The following is a 25,587-nucleotide window of genomic DNA, read 5'->3' as shown; positions in this document are numbered from 1 at the left end:
GGATGCTTTGTTTTTTTTTTCCTTTAACCGATATTTTTACGTTCTTATTTAATGTGTAAATCGAATGTTCACAAGGTGATATTTTAGTTTTTTTTTTCTCTTTCATTAATCAAACAACACCCTCTATGTTACCAACTAATTAGGCTTACATTAAACCAAATTTACATACAAAATATTGTTAACATGATCCTTCAATCTTAGCTAACATCAAGAAAAACTAATGCCCTTTCAATAGGGTCAAGAGACTTTGGGGACAACATGTTGGTTGTATATATATATGGGTTTTCAAATATATCAAGAAATTTGAACCCATTTCTTAATGGGGATTACTGCTATTAATTGTAAATTGTATCAAGTTATTTATTTTTTGGCCTAGTTGGGATTGAAATGTCACTCTAACTTGCTTTACTTTTTTTGGTCAAAAAGAAAAAGAGACATTACTTTTTTATTTTTATTTTTTTTATTTGAACTTCCCCAATCCTCCAAAGCCATATAGATAATTTTCTCTTTGAACAATTTGGACACTTGGCTGAATTTGAAACATATTTTTTTTTTCTTTCAACTTGACCTTCAATTATTTGGTGCAACTTTAAGCAATAAAGAATATCTGCCTTTCTTTCTTTCTTTTCATTTTTTAGGGGAATTAATTCTCACATGTCACACTCCATTTCTTTCTAAAATTATCTCTCACCATTAATACCCATTTTGGATTAATTTCATTTCAACTTACTCTTTGTATCTTCATTTTAGTTTTAGTTTCAAATTAGTCTTAATACTTTTAAACCTTTCATTATCATTATTATCTATCTTTCATCAAAGTTTATCCAAAACAAAATTTGATTAAACTATATATATTATTTCATAAACAAACTCAAATAAATCTTGACACTGTTTATTGATTGTAACTGCATGTTAGGAATGGAAATTGAATTAAGAGGACATGTGGAAATGGTTGATAGTATGAAAAAGAAAAGTATGTATATATATATTGTCTTTTTCAACGTGAGTTGATTTAGTATCATATTGCTTGATTAGAGATGTCTATAGTGGAATGGAATGGAATGGATACAAAGAAGACATTTTCAGTTCCCCATCGTTACCTCCTTTCTCAAACCCCATCTTTGTGAAATTTTCGGTTTAAATTTGCAGGTCCTGGGTGGAAAGTCCTCACAAATATATAATTTATTTCCAACCAAAACATTTTTAATAATTTGTTCCTTCAAATAAATTTAGCACCACAGAAAGAAAGTTGCACTTTTCTTTCTTTTCTTTCTTTTTTTTTTTTTTAATGACGTAAAACCAATCGCTAAACTAAGATATTACATAAAGAACATCGCAACAACAAAATTCGAATATGCTTTCAAGTAGTTCTTCACTTCCAAGGCTGAAAAAGAAAAAAACAAACTTGAAAGGAAAAAAACTAATTAGCTATTAATCATCAATGAAAGGCAAAAAACAATCTCTCCTTCACTATGCACAAAATCTGCCATTTACACTTAATTAAAACGATATATCCATCATCCTTCTCCCTATAGTAAAATTTAGATAGGAAAAGGTGAAAATAGCATTCATCGTTACCTTTCCTCTGGAGATAGAAAATGTAAATTTATAATCTTAAATTTTAGGGTTTGTATATATTAATTTAAACTCTATACTTTTACTTTTAGAAGTATATCAATTTATAACCATCATAACACTTTCCATTAACGAAAACTTTGTGGAATTTATAATTGTATCGATTACACCCTAAAACTTTTTCATAAATAATCAAACGACATTAATTAAGGATGCCTACAAATGTTTGACAATTGATGTATCGATCATTTTCGAAATAGTAATTATATCGAAATAATATAATTATTAGTTGAGAATAATTTTCAAATTTAGCTTTTAAAAAAATTAAAGATATGGAAGAACTATAATTGTGAATTCAAACTATGTGGATGGATAAGAACTAACAAAAGAGAGATGGAAGTAGTTAATTTTGATAATTAATACAAAATCAAAACTAGGAAACAATATTGAATAAATACAAAGCTATAAGAGTTGTTGCCAAAAATACCCTTGTATTATTTTCCTATCACATGCTGAATTATTTGTGGATGTACTTTAAATAGAAGTTGCTAAATTAAAGTAGCATTGGTCATAGCTATATTTTATTGTACTTTTTAGCCAAAATAATGTTAAGTCTAATCCCAATTCATTTTCCTTTTCAACTAATACAACTAGTAACACTTTAAGAGGTGATTCATATTATCGATGGATATGAAAAATTTTATTAGCTTAATGATTTACCATAGAGATAAGAATAAGTTCATGAACGTATGAACTTTGTAAAGGAAACGACGAATAAGTTCTTCAACGATGTACTAAAGGTATTATATTTACTTTATGAAAGATTATTGTTAAGAGATTAAATCAGAAAATCTTCATCATTGACAGGAATTGAGACCTTTGCAAATTCATCTTTAATTCCTTTAGCTTAATCCTCTTGCTGTGAAAATAAATCAACTAAGACCAAACTTGAGATTAATAGTATTTAAAACTAAAATTATTGGATGAACAATAATGCTTTTTCTGAATTAAAGTGTAATTCATACCACATGACGTGAAGTGCAACCAACGATTTAGGTTGGGGCTTCAGTAGGTAGAGTTGTATTAATTAAAGTCATGAGTGTGTTATCCATACAACCGAGTCATCATACAGAGGAGTATAAAGTTGAAGATGATGAAGCTTCTATAATTAATAATTGTGTAGAGTTTGACGAAGATCTAATCACATATGTAATGGAGGTTATTTAAAGTTTGACCACTAATTAGTTTGTAAAAACACGTTGTAGATTTTAATTTTGGGAATGATAATTTGTCTCTTAGCCGATGATAGAGATTTAGCACCAAACTATATAATTTGCAATTCTTGATCGTATTTTTTTTATTAATAACGATTAAAGAGTAATCCAATTCTACATTTTTTTTCTCACCCTAAATTGACTCCAATTGAATTAACCCTAAAAAGTATATTACAATTTTTTTTTTTAATATATCAATTGGGGGAGAAATTTAATTTTCAAACCAATAGTTGTCCATGCAAATTAAACTATATTTCAATTGTCCTATATCAAATAATTTTACCTTATGTCTACACCCAAATTTTATAAAACAATCTAACCCTTTTGTGTCCTATCATGTTAAATCATTATTCTTACTTCAATCAATATATGCCATCTTATCAATTTTGTTTTATGTTCATTCATATAGTATTAAATTTTCTTTAAACTTATAAACTTATAATCTTTCAGGGAAATAACTTCAATAGTATTAAAAAATAAAAAGAAAACAAAAAGATTGAAAATGACAACAACTCTTGTAGGAAGAAGAGGGACTTAACCAAAGACATAATATTCATTTCATATCAGTTTGTTCAAATGTTATAATAATTGAGTTTTAATAAACTATATAATATAATATATCATATATAAATATAATAAATCATATTCTTAATCTTAATCATAGAAATCATCAACTGGATGAAGACAGTGTTTGTAACATCATTTCTTTCCATTTTGAAAAAACAATGAATGGAACTCACAAATAATTGCAACAACTTAACCATATTAGGTTGTAATGTCATAGTTTAAATCGAACCTTAATCCCAACAAAAAACCCAATTGATTAACAATGAAATTGTTCATTTATTTTTATTTTGTTTGGTCTTTTCAATAACCTCATCAATTTCGTCATTCCTTAAATATATATTCAAAATGTCAATTCCATTTTTGTCTTCCAAACCTCGTACTACCCCAACTAACAACTTATAAATGTTTGAGAATGACATCTCCTCTATATTGGTTGGTTGCTTTAGTGTCTTTTCAACTCCACAATTTTATTAGGTTTGCAAATTAGAAGAACACTTGCGAATTAGAAGAACAGTTGTCCAACGTTGAAATAAACAAAATTTGGATGTGCTTACGTACACTAGTTCATCCCCTTTTATATTATCTAATTTAAGAGTTCATCCTTTTATATTATCTAATTTAAGAGTGAGATTATTAAGGTAACGTGCATGTGAGTGTTATATTATCTAATTTAATGAGAGAATTATTCTGTATGATTATATCACAACAATGATTCGTTTAGGCTGCAAATATGAAATATCCAACTTCTTTTTAGGGGAAAGTTGTAAAAGCTTAATTTGTAACCTTATTTTGTAATTTTATTTTTGTTATATTGCAAATTTGGTTATTATAATTTTAGAAAATAAAAGTTAGAATTTAGTTCATGTGGTTTAGTTGGAGTTTAGTTCTTCCATAATAAGCAAAATTCCTACGGTAAGAACTATAAAAATTATTTATGACAATTTTATCAAACTATAACTAACTTTTAAAATAATTATACCCAGCCCAAAGTATGGTATATCGACATGACCTATGCTTTAAACATCGAAAGTTCAATCTTTCCTATCATACTATTCATGTACTAAACAAAAGAACAAAAACAAAATTACAACATTATTTTCCATACCATATTAACAGTCACAACTAAAAATGGAAAAAAGTTTCCATTAATTTTCACCATAATCTTCTACTTATTTCTATTTGAAAGCGTAATAAAAATTGTTGTCTAACAGTTCTTCATGTTCCTATCTTTTTGAGAAAGCTTAAAGATCGTTTGTAAGATTGAAGCTTTAAGCTTGACACGAACAACAAATAAAAAGAAGAAGAAGAAACTATTTACGTAAATAATTTACAATTTGAGCTTCAAATTTCATATATAGAATTATATTTTAGATTTGATTTATAGCTTTATTCAATCTAACGTTTACGCGTTGACTTTATAAGATGGGAAGCCGTATAGTATTTCTTTATAAAAATTAAAGTTTTTTTTTCAAAATAGAAAAATTTCATTCTATAAAGTGTAAATATTTTGCTAAATGTTCTATTTTTTACAATTCTCTTAGAAAATTATATATAAATACATCAAATAGAATAGAACATTTGTTTGTAGTTAATATACATATATACATACATACACATATATATATATATATATATATATATATATATATATATATATATATATATAAAAGAGATAACTTATTGAAATATTTTTTAATGTATTAATTTATTGAAATCAATAAAATAATTATTGAAAAATTTCCAAAATATAATTATTTTTAGCAAGAATTTAAATGAGTAGTAGGTAGGACGTGATAGCTAACCTTGATTTTAATACTCAGATAATAAAACTATTTAAAACGATTCTCTTCTGAGGAATTTAATATTTCAAAAAGAAAGAATATGTTTAGTTAATGATTTCAATTCATTAAATTATCCAGAAAAGTCAATATTTTATTTAGATTAAAATTCGTATGAAATAAATTGAAATAAGATATTATTTTATGTTGATTATTATTCTATAATTTAACTATATTTTTTTAATATAAACTTACAATATATATAATAAGTTCTTTCTCTTCCTTTATCATAAGGACAAACAAAAATACTTAATTATCCATAAAGTCTTTGATATCTCGTATTCACAAATGACACACAATAATTATTTCCATTATATTCATAGAAAATTATATAAATTAAGGAAAATTATTATAAAATAACAATATATATATATATACACACACCCAATATAATAATAATAATAATTGGCTATAGAGAATTTGATGAATTTTGCTTTATTTTATAAATAGTTTTCATATTTTTCTATTTTTAAAAATGCTAAAAATCGTTTGAAAATAAAAAAAGAAAAACCTTTATTATTAAAAGAAAAATCAAAGTGATCATTATCATTTGAATTTTTTAGAAACTTTTTTAATACTAATTTTTATATTAAATTTAACCTCAAGAAACAAACGAATCTGTATTGAAGTATATTTATAAAACGAGGTACTAAACTTTTATTTAAAATACTAAATGAGGAGTTGATAGGATATTCAACCAATATGATCCTTTAAAAATTTAGACGTTTTATTGTTTGGTCATTTAGAAGCTAATATTAGTTTTTATTCAATATTTTAATGGAACATAGATGATCAATTATTGAAAATTAAACAACATAAAAAATAAACTAATTTTCTTATATATATATATATATATAGGATTCAACCTGGAAAACTCAATTAATTTACTAAACAATTTTATAAACAAATGTTAATAATTATAATTAAATAAGTATATAATGAAGTTGAGGTCAACTTTTTGAAGTCATGATCAATTTATGAAAAGAAAAAATGGTTCCAATCAATACTTCGTTAATATATTAGATTAAGATTTCCAATGATTTAACTAAAAACATAAATCATAATTAAGATTAATATATATTTCTTTTAATATAATATATTATTATTAACTTCTACAATTTTAAGCGTAAGTCAATTAAAGATTTTGTGATTTGAATCATCCTTATTCTTATTCTTAATGTAATACTAATACACATATGGTTCTAAATGACTCCAAAGCTAATAATTAATTGAAATATTTCAAACACATCAAAGATCAACTGTTTGACGAAAAAAAAAGAAAAAAGAAAAAACAAAGCAAAGTTCCTCAACGGATCTAATTCTTCATTAATCATCATTATATGTTGTTTGTGTAAAGGTGAAGGCCCATTTATTTAGGCCCAATACACTATGGATTATTAGATTTTATGTTCATGGGTTATATAATTTAAATAAATAAAATTGTATTGAATGAAAAACAGAAAAATAGAGAAAAAACAATGGATAACCCTTCTTTTTATCTACTTTTAAATTTGTTATTTCTACGATTTAAAAATGTAGGATATGAGCTTTGTTATCACAATTTTCTTTTACTATACTTATGTGGTTAAGTTCAGTTTACGAAAACCAATGTCCAAACTAAATAGACAATACAATTCTTAAGATATTGTAAATTGAAAAATCAAATATTTCATCAACTATCGAACGAATCAATTTTTACTCCTAGATAGAAACAGGTTGCGAGTAATAGAGTTTTTTATCCATAAATATTTACGATTTAGTTTGTTATGCGACGTAATTATAAATATTAGAAACAATTTTGGATTAATTATCGATATACAATTATACTTAAAATCAAAATCATAGGTGAAATAATTTATGTTTTTAGAAAAAGGTTAAGAATTCCTCGGAATTAAACACACAAATTTATTTCTTATGACATTTTATCTTTAGAAGAAACACTTAGATAGCATTCATTTTAGAAGCAAGAGGAAGAACAGCCTCAAACAGCCAAAATCAGTGTAAAAACACAATCTTTAATGCTTTGAGGCAGTACTGGACCAAAACCCAAATCCAAAATGTCGAATCGCGACCTTACTGATTCCGAACACGACGAGGAAACTCCTAATTCTTCAACTACCGACTCAAAGAGGAAGCTCAGAAGTTCCATGAATTGCAGAAGCGTCAAGGATGTGCCGGAGTATGAGAAACAGAGGATTTCTAGGATCACCGAGAACAAGAAGAGAATGGAGGCCCTTGGATTGGCCAAATTGGCGACCTCATTTTTGGATTCCTCCAAAAATTTGAGGAAGACTGATAGAAAGGGGAAGCGGAAACTGGGGGAAGCTGCCGATGAAGATTATGAGCCTGGCCAGGATTCTTCAAGTTCTGAAGATGAGGATGACTCGGAGGAAGAGGATGAAGAGTTTGGAAGTGGGAAAGTTTCTGGGTCTCGTGGAACGAAGGTGATCACTCTCCCTTTCCTGTGTATGTACCTTTTTTTTTTCTTACCATTTTACTGATAAATTTATATAAATTTGTGGTAGCTGTTGTATTCATGATTCTGGGTGTTTCTTAGCTTGATTAACTTGGGATCATTTACCAAATATTGTGTACATGATCTTCAATTAGTAGAATGTTCAACATTTTTCCTGTTTCCATGTTTGTAATATCCATCAAATATGGAGATCAGTGCTGAGAGTATACAGAAATTTTTTAAAAGAAGACTGTGTTTATTGGTATGGTGAAAAGATGAACTCAATAGACAAACACCCCTAAAAGGAGCTTATAAGTATCTTCTTAGTTCTTAGTTAGCTTCCTAAGAGGAAAAAAAAAAAACTTTTAAGTCTTTGGTAAAATAGTTGAGGTTGTCTTTCTCCCTTTAGAATTGGAGAAGAGCTTATTGATGCTATAATGGAAATTGTATGAGAAGCTTTTGAGGAAGAATTAGAGCTGGTAGGAGGTTATTAGTTTTTTTTTTCTTTGATAGAAAAAAGATAAACAAATTGTGGTGCAACTTTTAATGAAAAGAATTGGAAAGAGATCAAGGAGCATGAGGGGATTGAAGAAGAAAGATAAGAGGATAATTCTAGGTTTCGGGGAGTCTTACCTATGGGGTTTTGTTTTCTTTTTCTGAGCTTTTTGGTGGATTACCAAATATGGCAAAAGCATTGTTCAATACTTCAATTGGAAAGGAAACACAGCCCACCAGCTTATCTCCCTCTTTGTATACCTCCTTTTACTCGATAGATTCAGTCTTTTTTTGTCTATATATATATATATGTTCGGGGTACTAGAGAAGGGGGACTCATAGTCAAAACATGTATACTTTCTATGATGGGGTCCTCACAAATATTATGGAACAAGAGCAAAAGTCTCAGTTTCACTTTTTAAAAGTAGAGAAAAGATGCAATTGTGTGTTATAGCATTCAGGGAACTTGAGTCCTGCCCAAAATATACTAAAAAGGAAAATGTATATTCTGCATGTATTTTATGTACAAATGTAAACTTCATCTATTTCAACTCATTCTAGTTGGTGGTCTAAATAGTGGTTAAATTTTATTTCAGGGAAAGAATAGAGGATCAGAAACAAAAAGGAAAGTTTCTGTCAAGAAATCAAACAACTTTGACCATCAAGATGATGATGATGCATTACAACAGGTAGATTCATAATATTCCATCGATATTTTGTAATATAAGAAAGCACAAACACGCTAAATATATCATATAATTTCCCAAGCAGGCAATCAAACTTTCACTTCAAGATTCTGGCGAAAATTTAGATGCACAGGTTCAAGGTCCTTTTGAAAATGTTAGAAGGAAAAAGATGAAGAATCAGGAAGCGAGAGGAAATATGAAGAGAAAAGGATTGGTAGCTTTTTTTACTCATGTAGTATGATAACTTTGGTGATCCTTTATTCTTTTTTATCTCAATGCTTCTTCTTCTCATCTGATCTGCAGTTCACTAGTCGGATGCATATGAATGAGGATGAACTTATCATGAACTTCTACTGTTTTGATGGTATTTAATATATTGGTATGATATTAATTGCACTTTAAAGTAATATTTACTACTGACCTGTTGAACTTGGCTAATAGAGTCGTGGAAAGGGGGCATTACTGTTAGTGACTTGAAAAGAGTGGCAGCTGCTCATGATTTTACTTGGTCTGAGATAGAATTAAGGGATATGATTGATTGCTTTGACAATGATGGAGATGGGAGGGTTAGTTTCTTGGATTCATGCTCTTCTTTCATCTTTTAATCCCTTTCTTTCTCTTTATACTATGAATCATAATCTAATATACATGTTCTTCATTTTGTCATTCAAGTTCTGAAATTTTTATTATTACCATCAAACTTACCCATTATTTTATATTCTTAGTCCTCTCTCTAGCTGCATAAAAACACCAATGGCGTACAAGATGATTACATATACAGTTCACTTGTTTATGAAAAGACATCTTGACATCAATGGCAATGATGTACTGAGCTTAACCATTTACATTACGTTAACAAACTTCTTCAAGTTATGGTTTTTCAAAAATTTTGAAGTATCTTCCCTGCTTAATTTTTAAAATGAAACAAGATTTACGAATTATCTTTATGGTGGTTGTTTGGATAATGCAGTATGGTAATTGGTACAAAAAATATCAAACGTTAATTCTACCTACCAAAGAAATAACAAAATGTAATTTATTTTTTGGATAAGAAAATGAAATAATAATAGTAAAGTGCTTCAATTTCCGCACCGTTGGAAGGCTACAGATGGTATGTGTGGTTTTATATCTCAAACTACTGGACTATCTTTCTGAAGGAAAATTTCATTATTGACCAGTTACTTATATGCATTTAGCTTGTTCCTTCATCCAGTAAATATAATTACTTTGATCTAACATCATCACAAACTAATCTTGCTTTGATCCCACCTTTGATACTCCTTCCCAAGATATACCTGTCCTTCATTTTCTTTTCTATTACAGTTAACTCTGGATGATTTTCGGAGAATTGCTGGTCGATGTAACATGATAAAAGAGTCCATCACATGATGGAACCGGAGAATGATAGACTGGTGCACCAATGTGTGAAGATAGCAAATTCAGGTACGCTCTTTATCCAGCTATTGAGAAGCAAATTATGAGGATTGTTGCAAAGAGCATCAAAACTCTCTTGTAGGAAGAAAAAACCCTAACGATCGTCATAAGATGAGGGAGAATAATGGCTCTGGTCAACAACAATATCTGATCATGATTTTGTTGAATTCCAAAATATGATAGAAAGCATTTGAACTTGTCATCATAATGTAAAACTCTGACCCATGTGTTTCAAGCTTGGGGATCTGTCTTCTAATTTTGAAACTCAAGGAAAATATGCATGATTGCATTTGGTTCTTGTCAATACTTACTCCTTTCTAAAATTTTGTGTTATGGTAACGCTAAATCTAGAATTACAAGATCTTGATTATAATGTCTGTTTGAAGTTTTATTACTCTATACTTTGTATTTGACCTTGACCTGCTTTTTAATCTTTCGCTCGACTACGACACTAGCTGCATAGTAATTCTAAACTCATTTTCTCTAAATAATCTCTCTACTTTTCCTAGGTCTTGATTTTCTATGACTTTTACCCATACAAAGTCTTAAGAGTGTTCATGAAAGTAGCAGCAAAAAGCATGAATAAAATAAACACATTACATACACACACATTGATTCTATATATGAAAGCCAATCGAAACTTCAACTAAACACACATAACTATTTTCTATATAAACAAACATAAAGAAGAGTAGTAAAAATATTTGGTGGGGAATTAGTGAAGTGTATTATATATATTGTGTTGTAGTGTTGGAAGTAAGTAAGGAATAAGATAACTAGAGAATTGGAATGGGAGAGTTGAGTTGAAAGGAGTGGATGAGATCAGAATCAGGCAAGTTAAGAGGTGGCAAAGAGAAATGGCTATAAGTGGAGCTTCTTCTTCTGATTTCCTCCAAGCTGAGTAGAGCTGAAACTGTGTTTCTGAAAATTCCTTCACTACCAACTGAAATATTAGGCTTGTTTTCATTGTTGAATTGTTGTTTTGGGGTTGGGAAAATTGCATCAATGCTAACCTCACAATCTTTGATCATTTTAGAGAGTGAATCTGTTTTGTAGAATGGCTGTTGGAGTATGCTTTGAATGAATGGTAGCCTTAATAATCCCCCTGTTCTCTTATCATACTTCTTTAGAATCTTCCCTAATCCTGCATTATAAAACCATTTTTTACTGTTTCTTCTCGTGTGCATTCTCTAATCTTTCACTGCTGTTTTGAAACTTGGGTAAATGATATATTAGTTTATTCCATAGACCTCAGGTTATATCAAACCATAATTTAAACCTTGGAAAGAAATAATATAACAGATGTGTGGATCTACTTCTAAATTTTAGATTGAAATAAAGTTGAATTACCTGTATAATTAACATTGCTGTAGTTGAGTAAGAGCACCATTTCACCATGCAAATTCACAATGTCTTCTCTAATTTCTCTAATATCTTGTTTATGATTTTCCATTTCATTTCCATGTGGATCCCAACTCTCCAAAATTCTCTCTATTCTCTGTCTCAATTCCTACCATATCACAAACATAATACATAATTAATCTGTAAAACTTTTTTTTTTTTAAACTTTGTCTTGGTTCATATATGGAGTCCCAAATAGTCCTACTTTCATTTCAATAAATCTTAAAAGTAGTCCATGCCATCGGTGTAAAATATTTATGTTTTTGTTAAAAGAAGTTAATTGGTTTTTTATTAGCATATGTACTAAATTCAACAATTAATATCTCATTTGATAACTTTCTTATTTCCTTCCTATCGTTTCGTGTTTCTTGGTTTTGTAAGAAGTTGAAAGAATTATATTTTTTTTATGTCTATCTCTCCAAGAAAAACCTAAGATTGATTGATGACTTTTTTTTCTTTTTTAATGTTTTTATCTTTTTGTTTCTTCCCACTTTTTGTAGTTTAAATAGAGTTTAGTTATTATATATATATATATATATATATATATATATATATATATATATATATATATATATATATATATATATATATAACATGCTCTAAAGTTGCCTGTCATCGAAGTTATTCTCATTCAATGATGTCAATTTAGATTCGACCTAGTTTTAAAGAGAGAATTAGGAAAACAGTAACTACAATAAGAATTCAGGAGTAAAAACGAGTAAACTTTAAAACCAATAAACTAAAAACGGAAGTGATAATATATTATGTGAATACAACTAATATTTTCATATAAGAAAATAAATAATAAATTTTAGCACCTTTATTTCTTTATTTAGGATGTAAAGTTATAATTTTTATTCTTACTTGTTCATTAATACAAGTACTAAATAAGTTAATAAGCTAACAAGAGCTTACTCATCTGGTATCAGTATATATTGATGATTAAGAGATACGTGTTCAAATCCTTCATATTAAATTTAAAAATATATATAAATACTAATAATAATAATAATAAAAAAAAAAAAAAAAGCTAGATAACAACCGATCACACACGTAAAATGAGTTTTTTTTTTTAATTAAAATGAGTGAAAAAAATAGTATAAAGTAAAAGAGAGGGTTTTTTTAAAGAAAAACCCATGAATAAGATTTTGTCAATAATGGATGACCCAATAAAATAATAGTCTCTAAGTTTAATTTAAATATATAATTTATTTTTAAGAAAGAAAGGTATGTTTAAACTAATAATTCAACTGTTGTTATCTTTTGTTCTTTTATATAAATAAAAAATTGTATATAATAATTATTTAAAATGCTTTGTTCTAACAAATCCCAAAATCATATATAATTTTTTAATATTAGAAAATCATATATAGTTTTGTTATTCTCAAAAACATTTTCTATCCTAATATATATATTTTTTTTTGGTTTTGTTTCTCTCAAATATTTTACAACTAAACATTAAAACAAATTAGGAAAAGGATTTGAAAGGTTTAACTAATTATATTAGACAGATCATAGGTTACGGAATGCATCAATACTTCAACACGTACGAAGAATTAAGGAAGAAGACTCACCCGATGGCGGATCACTAAATCTTCCTCTTGCTCTACAAAAAAGGAATTGAACTTATCGATCTCGGAGTTCAACAAGAAAACAAAATCAGCACCAGCATTATTATTGATCACATCAACGTTGTTAGAGGTAAGGCGGACGAGTTTCTTCAAGTCCTTGTAGGAGAGGAATTTATCGCGCCAATCAGGCAATGTGTCATCAACTTGTTGCTTGAGACGTTTCCCAAACTTCATGTTTAATTTTTGTTTCTGGTTTATGGAGAAATTAAAGGCAAAAAAGGAGGAAGAAGGGGGGGAAGGTGGGAAAGGGGTTTATATGAAGAGAAAGAGGGGAATTGAAGAATATTAAGAGGATATGCTTGGCGTGATGAAGTGGCTATTTATTTAGGGGGAAAATTTTAGTATAAAAAGAAGTCATTGAAGTAAAAAAAGGAAAGCATATTCGATTGGTTTATTTTGTTTCTTTAATTTTTGTAACAAATGGGATACAATTGATGTATTGAGGGATTAGAGAGGGACTGTCACTTTTTTGCCTCATTCTCATTGGTTCCGTACAATTCTAATATCCAATCATATTTCTTTTTTCTTTTTTCATTCTTCATTTTTTATATAATTAGGTTTGGAAGAAACTACTCGTGAAAATTTTATATTTTTACTCATTTGTAATATATGATTTTTCCCCTAATGTTGGTATTTTTTTTTTTATTAATTTATAATTTCATTGTATTAACTTTACCTTATAATATGAGAAAGGCTAGATGGCATTTTTTAGGTATATTTTTGTCCTTTTTTCCTTTTCAAAATCATGCATTAACAATAGTCAAATTGGTTGGTTTTCAAATGGTTTTTTAGGTGTATTATGGTTTTCTTGTGTTGTATAGTTCAATTAGTTAATTAGAATACATGACGATCAATCCTTAATAATTTAAACTATCGATTCTTTTTCTTGCCTATCATAAAAATTAGATCACATTTTAGTCTCTCAACGCAAGTTATAAAAAAGAAATCTAATTGAATTACCAAAATACATGTCTAATATTGTTAACTTAGACGTAGATTATGATTAACTCTCATCTATTTATTGAACATATTTGACTAAAATTTCCCAAGTTTAAAGGGATAAAAAATTGTATTTAAATTTTGAGAATATGGGCTGTGATATTGGTACTGGTGAGTGAACATTAGGTTGAGAATAACTCATAAAATTACAGAGAGGAAAAGGGAAGATTCCATTGGAATCTCCTTAGAAACAATATAAACTATATAATATAACATATGTTTATGCCAATAACCAAAATTTACAAATATTGACTTTGACTAAACAGCTTTTTCTTTTCTCTTTATAGAAAAAGAAACTATGAAAGCCCCAAAACATGAGAATAATATATTTTATCATGTTCCAAATTTTAAATTCACGTAGGATATAACCTGGATATGCTTTTATTTTTTATTTTTATTATTAATTACTCACGTAAACTTAAAACTAAAATAAACATAACCAAATTAGCATCGTACTCCAACAAGGGTTTAGTTCGTTGTGATCTATACGTGCAGAGAGAATTAAGAGGAATAAAGTTTAAATTTCTATCTTTAATTTGTATCGAAGAGAACAACATGCTTATAACTTTAAAATCATAAATTTGATAATCATATCTCAAACAATATTAATCCGACTTTCAATTCAATTCTAGTCGTTGGATTAATTTAGAGACTTCTCCATGTAGAATAGAGTTGGTCATAATATGAAGTCAGCATTATTAGGATATTCTTTCGTTGGATCCTTTCCTCCATCAATCATTTTCATTTTTTATTATTTGTTTTTGAGGTTAAGCATATGCTTTAGTTTTGTATGAACATAATATTCTTTTTCTTTCCATTAGTGTCTTTGATAGTTATATGAAGATAAATTCATAAATATTGAAACATATACTCTTTCTTTTATCGGTATTAATAAATTCGATTTATAATACATATCTTCGTTAAGGTAAGATGTTAAACTTAGTGAGATATAACAATATTATTATTGAAGACTTTTTGATACTTAAAAATTTAAAAAGCCAAACAAAATATGTAATTAAATTTCGATAATTATTCGACCTTTATTTTATGAAGTATATTTAAGTCATTGTGCCTATGCCATATAAATATTTTTGTTTGTCTAGAGCTATGTATTTTTGTTTCTCTAGCCTCTTTTCTTAAACTCCTTTCTGTGAGAACCAAATTTTAACGTATAATATTTTTTGTATTAAATTCAATTTTATGTACTAATTAACATGTGTTATCAATCTAGACTAATAACGAGAAAGCTAAATTTGCTCTATCTTATTTTACCTATTAGATTTTTGTCCCTTTCCTTTAGGACATTCCCATGTTTAGAAAGCTTATATCATAGTGCAAGAACAAGACGATAAATAAAGTTTCATAACGAACTTAGTAAAAAGACGAAACTTTGTGTATCAAATAAAATAATAATGATTCAGAAAAATTAATTAGTAGGAAGAACTTTCAAATTATAAAAATAACAACTTAAATTGCAAAGGAATTAGCCAAAAAAAATTGGTGAAAACATTGAAGACATTTATGAGTTTTCACCTGCAAAAGGGTCCCAAAAACATTCTTAAAAAATTGACCAATTTTTAAAGAAGAAGAAGAAGAATAAATACAAAAACCATACTTAACTTTTCCACAAATTAAATATATCCTTATGTTTTTTTGTTACACATTGGCCATTGCATTTTCTCAAGTCTTTTATGTTTGTCATCCAATTTCAACCAAATATTTTCAAAAAGAAATTTTAAAAAAAATTAAAAAGTTTTTTTTTTTCTTTTTAAGAATTTGACTGTGTGAATTCGATCATGTCTTCTTAACAAATGTGTGAAACAAACATACTCTTTTAATACAAGTAAGGGATGGTAAGCAAGAATCATAATGAATGTATAAAAACAAAGATCTTAAATAATCTCTAACTCTCAGCTCATGAGCCATATTGATACAAGTCATAATTAAAGTCTTCACAAAAACAATAACTTATAACAGTAACCATTCAACTTATTGAAACATATATACTCACAACTAAGACTAAGAGATATGCTAGAAATTCAAATCTTCCTCCAAGCCTAAATCCTTCAAACACAAGTAAGAACACGAGTATCCAATTTACCTTGGCAACATTCTTGGAAGATCAAGGTGCCTAAATCATGATTTATTGTGAGATCGTCAGCCATAGCCATGAGCTTCTTCAGCTGCTTTCTAGTCATCACTACTTTGATTCTCAAAGGCCTTGAACTTGATCTCAATCCTTCATACCCCTCAATTGGATGTACCAATTTTCTCTTTCCCACCAAATTTCCCATCTCTCTCTCTCTCTCTCTCTCTCTCTGCTTAATTGGAATATATATTATATTTGAGAACTATTTTTGAGAGATGTGTGCAAATTAAGTTGAAGGAGGGTTTAACTATTGTATTCATCTCTCCATTATTTTGAGCATTAAAGATGGAGGTTGAAACTTAATTGTCCTAAACTTAAAGAGTGGAGTCCCCAACCCATTCAATATGCATTAAATACTTCCATCAGTTTGTAGTTATGGTTGTAGCTCAATGGTATGTCGTGTAATTGAAAATTTCAAAATTTTAGTTGCTAGTCACTTATCCATCGCCATTATTCGTCTCTTAAGGAAGCATGAATTTCTTCTCTCACATTTTATTTTCAATTTAGTCTTCAATTATTTACTATCCTTATGTAATATAATATTGATTCAATCTAATTCATTTCTCTCATATATATATATATATATATATATATATATATATATGTCTTTCTTATGTTGAAATGATTTCAAATGCTTTCTATTTAGTAAGCTTAAATACATGTAATTAGTCGAACTGCACTACTAAACTTAAATCACTCTTCAAAGTCGATCCTATACATGTAGTTTGTTTAATAATTTTTCGTGCAAACAACAAACGATAACGATGACGACGAGGAGAGAGTAAAAGATTTAGGAGATAAATAGACTACGCAGAAGAAAACAAATATCCACGACACACAAATTTAAACATACTTAAGACATTGATGAATTAACAACCCCAATCCACAACAAAGCGTATAACATAGTTTTCACTTTCACACAAGAAACCATAAAGAACCATATTTCCATGCATATATGGACTTACAGTTTCAATGGCATTCTTTTAACAATGGAAAAAAAAAAAAAAAAAGGAAAAACAGAGAGTTCATCAACGTTTTTATTCAAAAGCTTTGTTGGTTTGATCCTTCTTTTTCTTCATTTTCTTTCCAATTGCTTCAATTGCAGTCGCATGAGTCGCATGAGCAGCTGCTCCCACAGCTGCACCCACTACACCTATATACAAAATTAAAGCTGAAGCAAGATCAACATACATTTTAGTTCTCGTAATTTCGATACATATTTAAAATAGTGTTGTTAACCATTTTTGTTTTTAAAGAAAGGAGACTACAGCATTTTGTTCTTCTACAAACTTTGGAAATATATCCATTTTGTTATTATTGTTTTTTCTAACCAATTTTGATTAAAAATATTAAGTTCAAATAAACTATAAAGATTAATTCTAAAGTTTATTTAAAATATAATGGCTAAAGTTAGGAATTTGAATTGTTTAATTTATATATATATGGAGAATGAAAAATCATCTCCCTTGAGCTATGTTAACCTATAATGGATAATATGGCCGCTAACATAAATGTAAGAAGAAGTGTGCGTAATAATATAGTTAACATATTGTAGAGGTTGGAGATTGAATATTAGCCTTTGGGATGAATATAAGTTTTCTTTTTCAAAAGTAAGAGATCAAGAAAGTATATTTCAATTGTTAAGTTATGCTCAATTTTACTTTTAAGTGATAATTAATGTCTTATCAATTGAAGTAACAAAAGATTATTATTCATATATTAATTACTTACATCAGGGACATTGCCTGTGTGATGGACCTGCAAAGATATAAAAGGTAATTCTTAAATGACAAATCATTGTTATATTGATAAGCAATATCCTACCATTTAAAAATAACCATTAATTCTTTTATATCAATTCAGGCCATACTAATTAAATATGGAATTGATATTTTTAAGAACCTTACAAAGTGAACTACAAACAATAATGAATAAAATTAATTTAATAGGAAAGAAAAAGAGAGAGGGAGAAACCCAGATTGGCAGTTGCAGCTGTCTCCACAAGAGCAGCTATCACCACATTTGCATCCAGAAGCCATTTCAATTTCAAAGCAGAAAAATATCTTGAAAGTACTTTGGATGGTTAAACTAACTTTCAAAGCTGTGTGATTTGTTGTGATTTGGGCTCTAGTTTCCCTCTTTATTTATAGAGATCTTGAGGTTTAAAATTAATCAATTAACATCATACATGTGGCAGTTCGTGCATAGACTTTATCACCTCTCACTTTTGTTTTTTAGGTTAGATTACAAGTTTAATATTCATGCTAATTTGTTATTATCTTCTTCGTTTATATCACTAAACTTTAATAACACTATTTAGCGAAGGTTCCTCCACTAGCTTCACGAAAAAATTTAAGAATGGGAGGGGAGGTGGGGGGAATGTTTTTAAAAGTGTTTTCAAAAACTATTTCGAGCTATGCTTATACAAAACATTGAAACTTATGACAAAAATACTACATTGATGTTTTCATATTTCTATTTCAAAGGTCATGTTTGTTTTATTTTAAATTTATTGTTGTTGTCAAGTGAAATGTCTCAATTTTAATATATAATCCTAATTATTTATTTAAGTTGTGCTTCGTCGTCCCTTCAATTTAACATGTATATAAAACTTTGGTATATTCACCTGTTTATATTTTTCAAATTTTTTGAATTTATATTAAAGTGTGAAATGAAATTATAATAAATAATGAAGAATCCAATGTATGGGAATGCCATGAAAAAGTATGACCTATGCTACCACACATAAATAAATAAATAAATAAATAAATAAATGTTGACATCGTATCGTATTTAACAAAACCAAAAGAAAAAAAAAAGAGAGAAAAAAAACTTTAGAAATTTTTAATGTGTGTAAATTTAGTTATTTGTTTGTTAATTAATATAGGCACAGTAGTTTTAATTTATTCCATTTAATTGAAAGGTTTGTTAATAAAGTTTATGTTTATATATTTTAATGATTCAAATTTATCATCCTCAAACACTAAAAACTAAAAGTTGGTTTATATTACTCTTCTATTGTAGGATAATTTTGATCTTAATCTCTACGTATGTTAAGTATATCTAAACACAATTAATTATTTGATTAATCTATGCCATGATCTTGAAGAGGCTTACCTTATAGCAAAAGTTGTTTCAAAAGCAACTTCTTGGTTAATAAAACTTTTTCGTCACGTAGGGACTTTAATTTCCAACTTAAAAAATAAAAGTGTTAGTTTTTTCATCACCTCGATGATGACATCATCAACCAAACACAACGTGATTGTTGAATAGGTCTCTTGTCCTTGAGAGTCTGTCATTCTTTGTCATGCGCAACTACCTTCTTCAACTTATCAATGCCCACAACCCTGTTGTTTTAGCCAGGATCACATGTTGATCATTTGCCATTGTCCAAAATTGTTCCTCTGGGTGAATTTATCAATTTTCACATTTACAACAGACATCTTAACAATTAGGCTCTAATACTCGTTATTACAAAATTAAGAAATAAAAAAGACAAAAAAAAACATAAAATATAGCAGAGAATTAATATACAAATTTACATGATTCGCTAATAGTATAGTAGTTATGTCTATAAGATAGAAGGAGAACCATTTTCTATCCAAGAGAATATTACAAAACGCAATATAATGGTGCCTTTAGAGTTAGAAAGTTTATATAATGTATTCTCTATAGCCCATGATATAATCATAAACAAATTGCAAATAATTAAATATATACGCCAGATGCAATTTCTACTCAAGTTTCGAAAACATTGTCTCCAAACTCTCGCTAGTAGGAGTGTTCAAATAACTCGAATATTCAAAACTACCCAACTCAAATTGTAAGAATTAGGTTCGGTTGGAAGACTCTATATTTGATCGTTCAAAATGTCAAATTAGAATTCAAACATTGGGATATGTGTAAATTTTGATTTAATGAGATGGTTATTGTTTGAGTAATAAGCTAAATTGTTTAAGGAATTCAAAGTCTTTGTGGATGTATTAAAAAAGAAAGGAAAAAGAAAAAAGAGTTAAAGAAATTATGAAGCATTGCTCCCCTTTTCCGCTCGAGAAAACCTTTGATTTAGAAGTTTTTGGATAATGGATAGTTACGGCCAAATTTTATGAGAAAAAGTCTTATTATATATAAAGCCTTATTTGAAGTAAAGATAAAAATAATCCAAACAAAACCCTATCCCCTCTTTGATTCCTCGCACAGCTAGCTGCCCACAAGCAACACCGCCCGATTTCAGCAAAGCGATTTCTTACCTGAAGCGATAATTCGGTAGCAACCCACGACCCTTATGGCCTAAAATCGGATTACCCATATCCTGTAGAACACAGGTTTGTGAGTTCGAACCTATTCGATTCAATTTCAGCAGAAAGCTACATTTTTTAGATTAGTGGGTAGTCTCTGTTCATGTTTACTCGAGTGTATTGATTTTGATTCTAATTATTGGTACTCTATTGTATATAGGTTCGAGTTGCGCGATTCAAGTTTAAGGTTGACATTGGGTAAGAGATATATTCATTTCAATTAAGGTTTCAAATTGGATTTTAGGAATCTTTTTTAGAATAACATAGCAGTGGTTTAGAAAGTGATGTAAGTAGTTCTTGTGAAGTCTGCTGTCATGTTTTTTTTATATATAGAATTTGATTTTTATACTACTAAAACTGTTATGTATTCTGGTTTGTTATAAATACGTGGTAACGTTGGGTTTTAAGATTCTTTTGCAACTATATGTTAGTATGATGTTTATGTTGAAAACTTTTTCTTGTTGTTTAGGAGCTGAATTGTGGCCTAGAATGTGCAGTGTGCACACATGAGACATTGTGAGATTGACTGGTGAGGAAGGGGTTAGAGGACCTTGAATATGTGGTAAAGGAAAGTGGGGAGAGTATCTGGGGATCGGGTATAAGTTGCCAATGGTTGGTTTTGTGTTGAGAAAAGTAAATGAATGTCATGGCCTCGAGTATTAAGGGTCGAGGATTGGTGTGTCACTATTGGATGTCAAGGCCTTGGGTATAGATGGTCGAGAGTCGACATGCCAATATTGGATAAGAGGAGTATTAAGACCTTGGCCATTGTCAATAGTCAGTGTGATGTGTCTGCATTGGGGTCTTGGGTAAAGGTTGTCAAGAGTTGAATTTTGAGTTCTGTAGAGAATTATTGAGGTCTGGGTATGAATAGTCAGGAGCCAATGTGCCACGAAAGAGTATGTCATGTCTCGAAGAAGTGTAAACGATGGAGTAAAGTTGGAAAGAGCTAGAGAGAGACATTTGAGAATTTAGCGATGTGTGAGAGCTTGTTAGAGCTTGAGTTAGAGGATGTGCATGATATTATGCATGATACAGAAACGATTCTGCATGATATTATTTGGAAAATATTTAGGTCTTGCCTGGGTTGCACCCATCACTATGCAGCCCAGGCAGCTGTCCAATAAAGCTTTGCCAATCTGTTTTTAAATGAATTTTAATACTTTTTTGTGTGTGTGTTAAGTATGCCATATATATTGCTTGTTTTCAGGTTTGCTGTGACTTGTGAGAACCATGAACACATGATTTTGTGATATATGTTGTATGTGATTGAAAATTTGAGGGGGAAAATTGATACAACTTGCCAAATAAAATTAATATTTTTTGCATTATAAATAGACCATATGAATAATCCATTGGTGGAAGTACGCAAAAGTTCTTGCTCAATAATGAGTGAAGTATGACCATTTTCAAGATTGTTCAAGAAAGTAGATCCATTTGTTAGATAAGAGAGTTATCTAAATGAGAATGGTCCTTGAGAATTGCGGATAAAAACTTTTCTAACTACCACAATCCCTAATACTTCATTAAAGCCAATGTTTTCAATATTAACGTTGATGTATTTTTATGGATAAATTATGTAAAAAAGAAATCATTAAAATATTTAAATTTTAAAACTAGGCATTGTATCCTTTGTTTTCCATTGACTTTGTTTCTTACACTCTGCAATCTGCAATGATGTGGCTTTAAACAGGAAACTTAGATATGATTCTCAATGGATGCACCACACCCACTGGGTGCTTCTTCTCAAATTCCAAGTTATCTATTCCTAGCCGTTCTTCCATCTTACGTAATCCTCGTTGCAGCACACAAACTGCTAGCATTAGGAGTTCATGGGAACCTCATTTAAAGCATCAGACATGTTACTATGGAGGTGCATACAAAACCTTCCATAATCTTTATCTATCTTTTATTTGATCTTTATATTGAAACAAGTTTTACTGCGGTTTTGGAGATATCTCATCTCCCTCTTATTTCAACATAATCCTAGTTTCATATGAAGAAAGAATTATTATGCAGTGGCAACATTAATATAAAGAAAATCTTGTCTGACGTTTGTATCGCTTTCATCTTAAAGAATTATATCTTCCTTTTCAGTAATTGATTCAAAGAAAGAATGGTGTGCTTCATTTCGTAATCCATTAATTTTTTAAATGTAGGTCTCTTACCCTTAAAGCTAAATGCTGCATCTTCCCCTCTCTTAAGCGGGGATCTAGGTGGGTTGCTAAGTACGATCCCAAGGTTACCTGGGAAAAAAAATATTAGCATGACACCGCGGGCATCCAAAGATGTCCCTACAAGTTATCGTTACCCTCCAATGACCACAAAACCAAAATGGTGGTGGAGGACTTTAGCATGCCTACCGTATCTAATGCCGCTTCATGAAACTTGGATGTATGGTGAAACAGCATACCACCTACACCCGTTCCTGGAGGACTTTGAATTCTTGACATATCCCTTTCTCGGAGCCATTGGGAGACTACCAAGTTGGTTCTTGATAGCATATTTTTTTGTTGCCTATCTAGGAGTTGTAAGACGAAAGGAATGGCCTCACTTCCTTAGATTTCACGTTGTTATGGGCATGTTGATGGAGATTTCCCTGCAAGTGATTGGTACAATGAGTCGTTGGTTGCCCATTTCCGTCTATTGGGGAAAACTAGGGATGCACTTTTGGACAGCTGTATGTTTCGCTTACATGTTCACGGTCTTGGAATGCATGCGCTGTGCTCTTGCAGGCATGTATGCGGATGTCCCCTTTGTCTGCAATGCAGCCTACATCCAAATACCATTTGATTAAGAACTCTTCGGTTTATAGTCGTGGTATGAGTAGAATGTGATGTAGACATGTAGTTTTGCTACTGTGCTTTTGGAAATGAACATTGAACATTCTGAACTCTATCGACAATTTCTTAAGTTAGTCTTCAAACATGTATCTTTGTCTTTGTAGAAACTGAGGATTTTGTATGGAAGAAGAGCTTTTGGGCGAAGTAAAGAAGGAAACACGTCCTTACGGGTGGTTAAAGCTTTATTATCATTTGCATTTTGTCAACTTTGTTATAATGAAATGAATTTGAACCACTATGTTTTGTGATTGGTTTTTGCTATGCTAAAACTTCTTTTTTACTTGTGTTTTATGGAATAAGGAAGTACTTTCGAGGGAATGTGAATCCGAATGCCATAAGGACTTAGTATTAAGCATTTTCTGTCAAAGCTACTTTGGCTCAAGAGTTAATAAATTGTGAAAGTCGAGCCGCCAACTGCTTGGATAGAGGATTTAGTTTGCAATCTGTTAGTCATCTTCAGTTCGGTTTAGACAGGTCAACTCACTTTCTTACTCTTACATTTCCATGATTGGATTAAGAATCAAAAGCCTTCAAATGCTTAGAGAGATAATGTCGCATCAAATTATTTTCAAATAATAGGTGAAAATTATGAGAAATTGTATTAGATAGCATATTGTATTTATATATTTGTAATCATGACTTCAAAAATCAGATTTTTTTTTTCTTTTTTTTTTATCTAAGTGGATTTATAAGTTTTAGATTCACCTAACTATTTCATTCATAGAGTTTTAGATTTTTATAAATATATATATAAAATCTACCATTTTTATTAAAGTTGAATTGTTTTTTTTTTTTTTAAAAAAATAATGACAAAACTTCTAATGATCCAAATCTTTTAATTTTTTTAATAATAACTTAAAACCTAGATTTGCATTTCTTTCATTTTTCTTTCTTTAATTTCATTTAACTTAAACAATTTTTTTCTTTAGATATTTAATCAATCAACAATTAGGTAATTATTGGACAACAATTTGTTAATAATCTATATTAATCAATCAATTATTGATTTCAAATAAAATCGAATCGATATCATATAGTAATTGGATAACAATGAGTATTATTGGTTAATTATCATATAGTAATCATATACAATTGATAGCATTAACAATTGTAACAATGACATAATACTCAAATTCTTAATAATTATATATAAAAAAATTGTAAGGTCATGAGATGTAGCAATTGATTTTATTTGCAATTAAATAACACTCGGTTTTAAATTAAATAACAATGAGAAGATAAATCAGTATCATTAGCAATTAGTATAAGATAGCAATCAAACAATAATCATACAAGTAATATAAAAAAAATACTATGACAAAAAAGTAATTAAATGACTATTCAAAAAGTAATCAAATAACTATCTCAAAAGGCTAACTAAATAAAAGATTAGAGATACTTGCAAATGTAGCAATTATATTTAAAATAATTAAGGATATAACAACATTTCAAAAAATTTGTAAATATAGCAAAATATGTCAAAATCTATCGATGATATGAGTCTATAGACCATGTAGCAAATGTTGGTCTATCATCAATAAACCATAAGAGTCTATCACCGATAGAAGTCTATTACTGATAGACTTTGCTATATTTATAGTTTTAAAAATATTGCTATATACTTAATAATTATTATAAAAATTGCTACTTATTATAATTACCCAAAAGATTAATTAGGTGACAATCGAAAGGTAATCAAATAATGATAAGTCCATCATCAAATTTGGACCGGTCGAATTTAAAAATTAAATGACATGGACCTAATTTAGTTTTTTTTTTTTTTCTAAATATGCTAAGTGACCTTAAAATTATTAACTATTAAATAGTTTAATTAAATTCTAATCACAAATAACACAATATAGTAGGTTATAATTAAATTAATTTAACCCAAGAAAGAAAATACATGGCAAAAATCCATCAAAGCTTACACAAGTGGTGAGAA

At 29.0% G+C, this 25,587-nt stretch overlaps 3 protein-coding genes and 1 long non-coding RNA gene across 4 annotated transcripts; 2 read left to right on the top strand and 2 right to left on the bottom strand.

Moving 5' to 3' along the window:
- The first annotated feature begins 7,183 nt into the window (after positions 1-7,183).
- On the top strand, positions 7,184-10,628 carry LOC103499070 (uncharacterized). Its single transcript, XM_051092001.1, has 6 exons — positions 7,184-7,698; positions 8,801-8,893; positions 8,976-9,104; positions 9,194-9,254; positions 9,332-9,456; positions 10,214-10,628. The coding sequence occupies exons 1-6, from the start codon at positions 7,312-7,314 to the stop codon at positions 10,277-10,279; spliced, it is 861 nt and encodes a 286-aa protein (XP_050947958.1). The 5' UTR covers positions 7,184-7,311; the 3' UTR covers positions 10,280-10,628.
- A 388-nt stretch (positions 10,629-11,016) lies between these two features.
- LOC103498782 (SPX domain-containing protein 3) lies at positions 11,017-16,808 on the bottom strand. The gene is made up of 3 exons (XM_008461517.3): positions 13,300-16,808; positions 11,675-11,834; positions 11,017-11,468 (listed from the first exon to the last, which is right to left on the bottom strand). Exons 1-3 carry the CDS (start codon positions 13,528-13,530, stop codon positions 11,101-11,103), a joined length of 759 nt encoding a protein of 252 aa, XP_008459739.1. The 5' UTR covers positions 13,531-16,808; the 3' UTR covers positions 11,017-11,100.
- A 538-nt stretch (positions 16,809-17,346) lies between these two features.
- LOC103498781 (uncharacterized) lies at positions 17,347-18,621 on the bottom strand. The gene is made up of 3 exons (XR_539647.3): positions 18,479-18,621; positions 18,236-18,262; positions 17,347-17,657 (listed from the first exon to the last, which is right to left on the bottom strand). It is a non-coding gene; the product is annotated as an uncharacterized LOC103498781 (long non-coding RNA).
- Positions 18,622-20,526: 1,905 nt separating this feature from the next.
- On the top strand, positions 20,527-23,893 carry LOC103498780 (protein TIC 20-I, chloroplastic-like). Its single transcript, XM_008461515.3, has 4 exons — positions 20,527-20,829; positions 20,963-21,000; positions 22,496-22,675; positions 22,962-23,893. The coding sequence occupies exons 3-4, from the start codon at positions 22,507-22,509 to the stop codon at positions 23,597-23,599; spliced, it is 807 nt and encodes a 268-aa protein (XP_008459737.1). The 5' UTR covers positions 20,527-20,829; positions 20,963-21,000; positions 22,496-22,506; the 3' UTR covers positions 23,600-23,893.
- The last annotated feature ends 1,694 nt before the right edge of the window (positions 23,894-25,587 follow it).

This window comes from Cucumis melo, chromosome 11 (genome assembly GCF_025177605.1).
Source record: "Cucumis melo cultivar AY chromosome 11, USDA_Cmelo_AY_1.0, whole genome shotgun sequence".
In the NCBI taxonomy this organism is placed as follows: Eukaryota; Viridiplantae; Streptophyta; class Magnoliopsida; order Cucurbitales; family Cucurbitaceae; genus Cucumis; species Cucumis melo.
The sequence above is the reverse complement of the archived record's forward strand: the minus strand, read 5'-3'. Positions and strand labels throughout refer to the sequence as shown.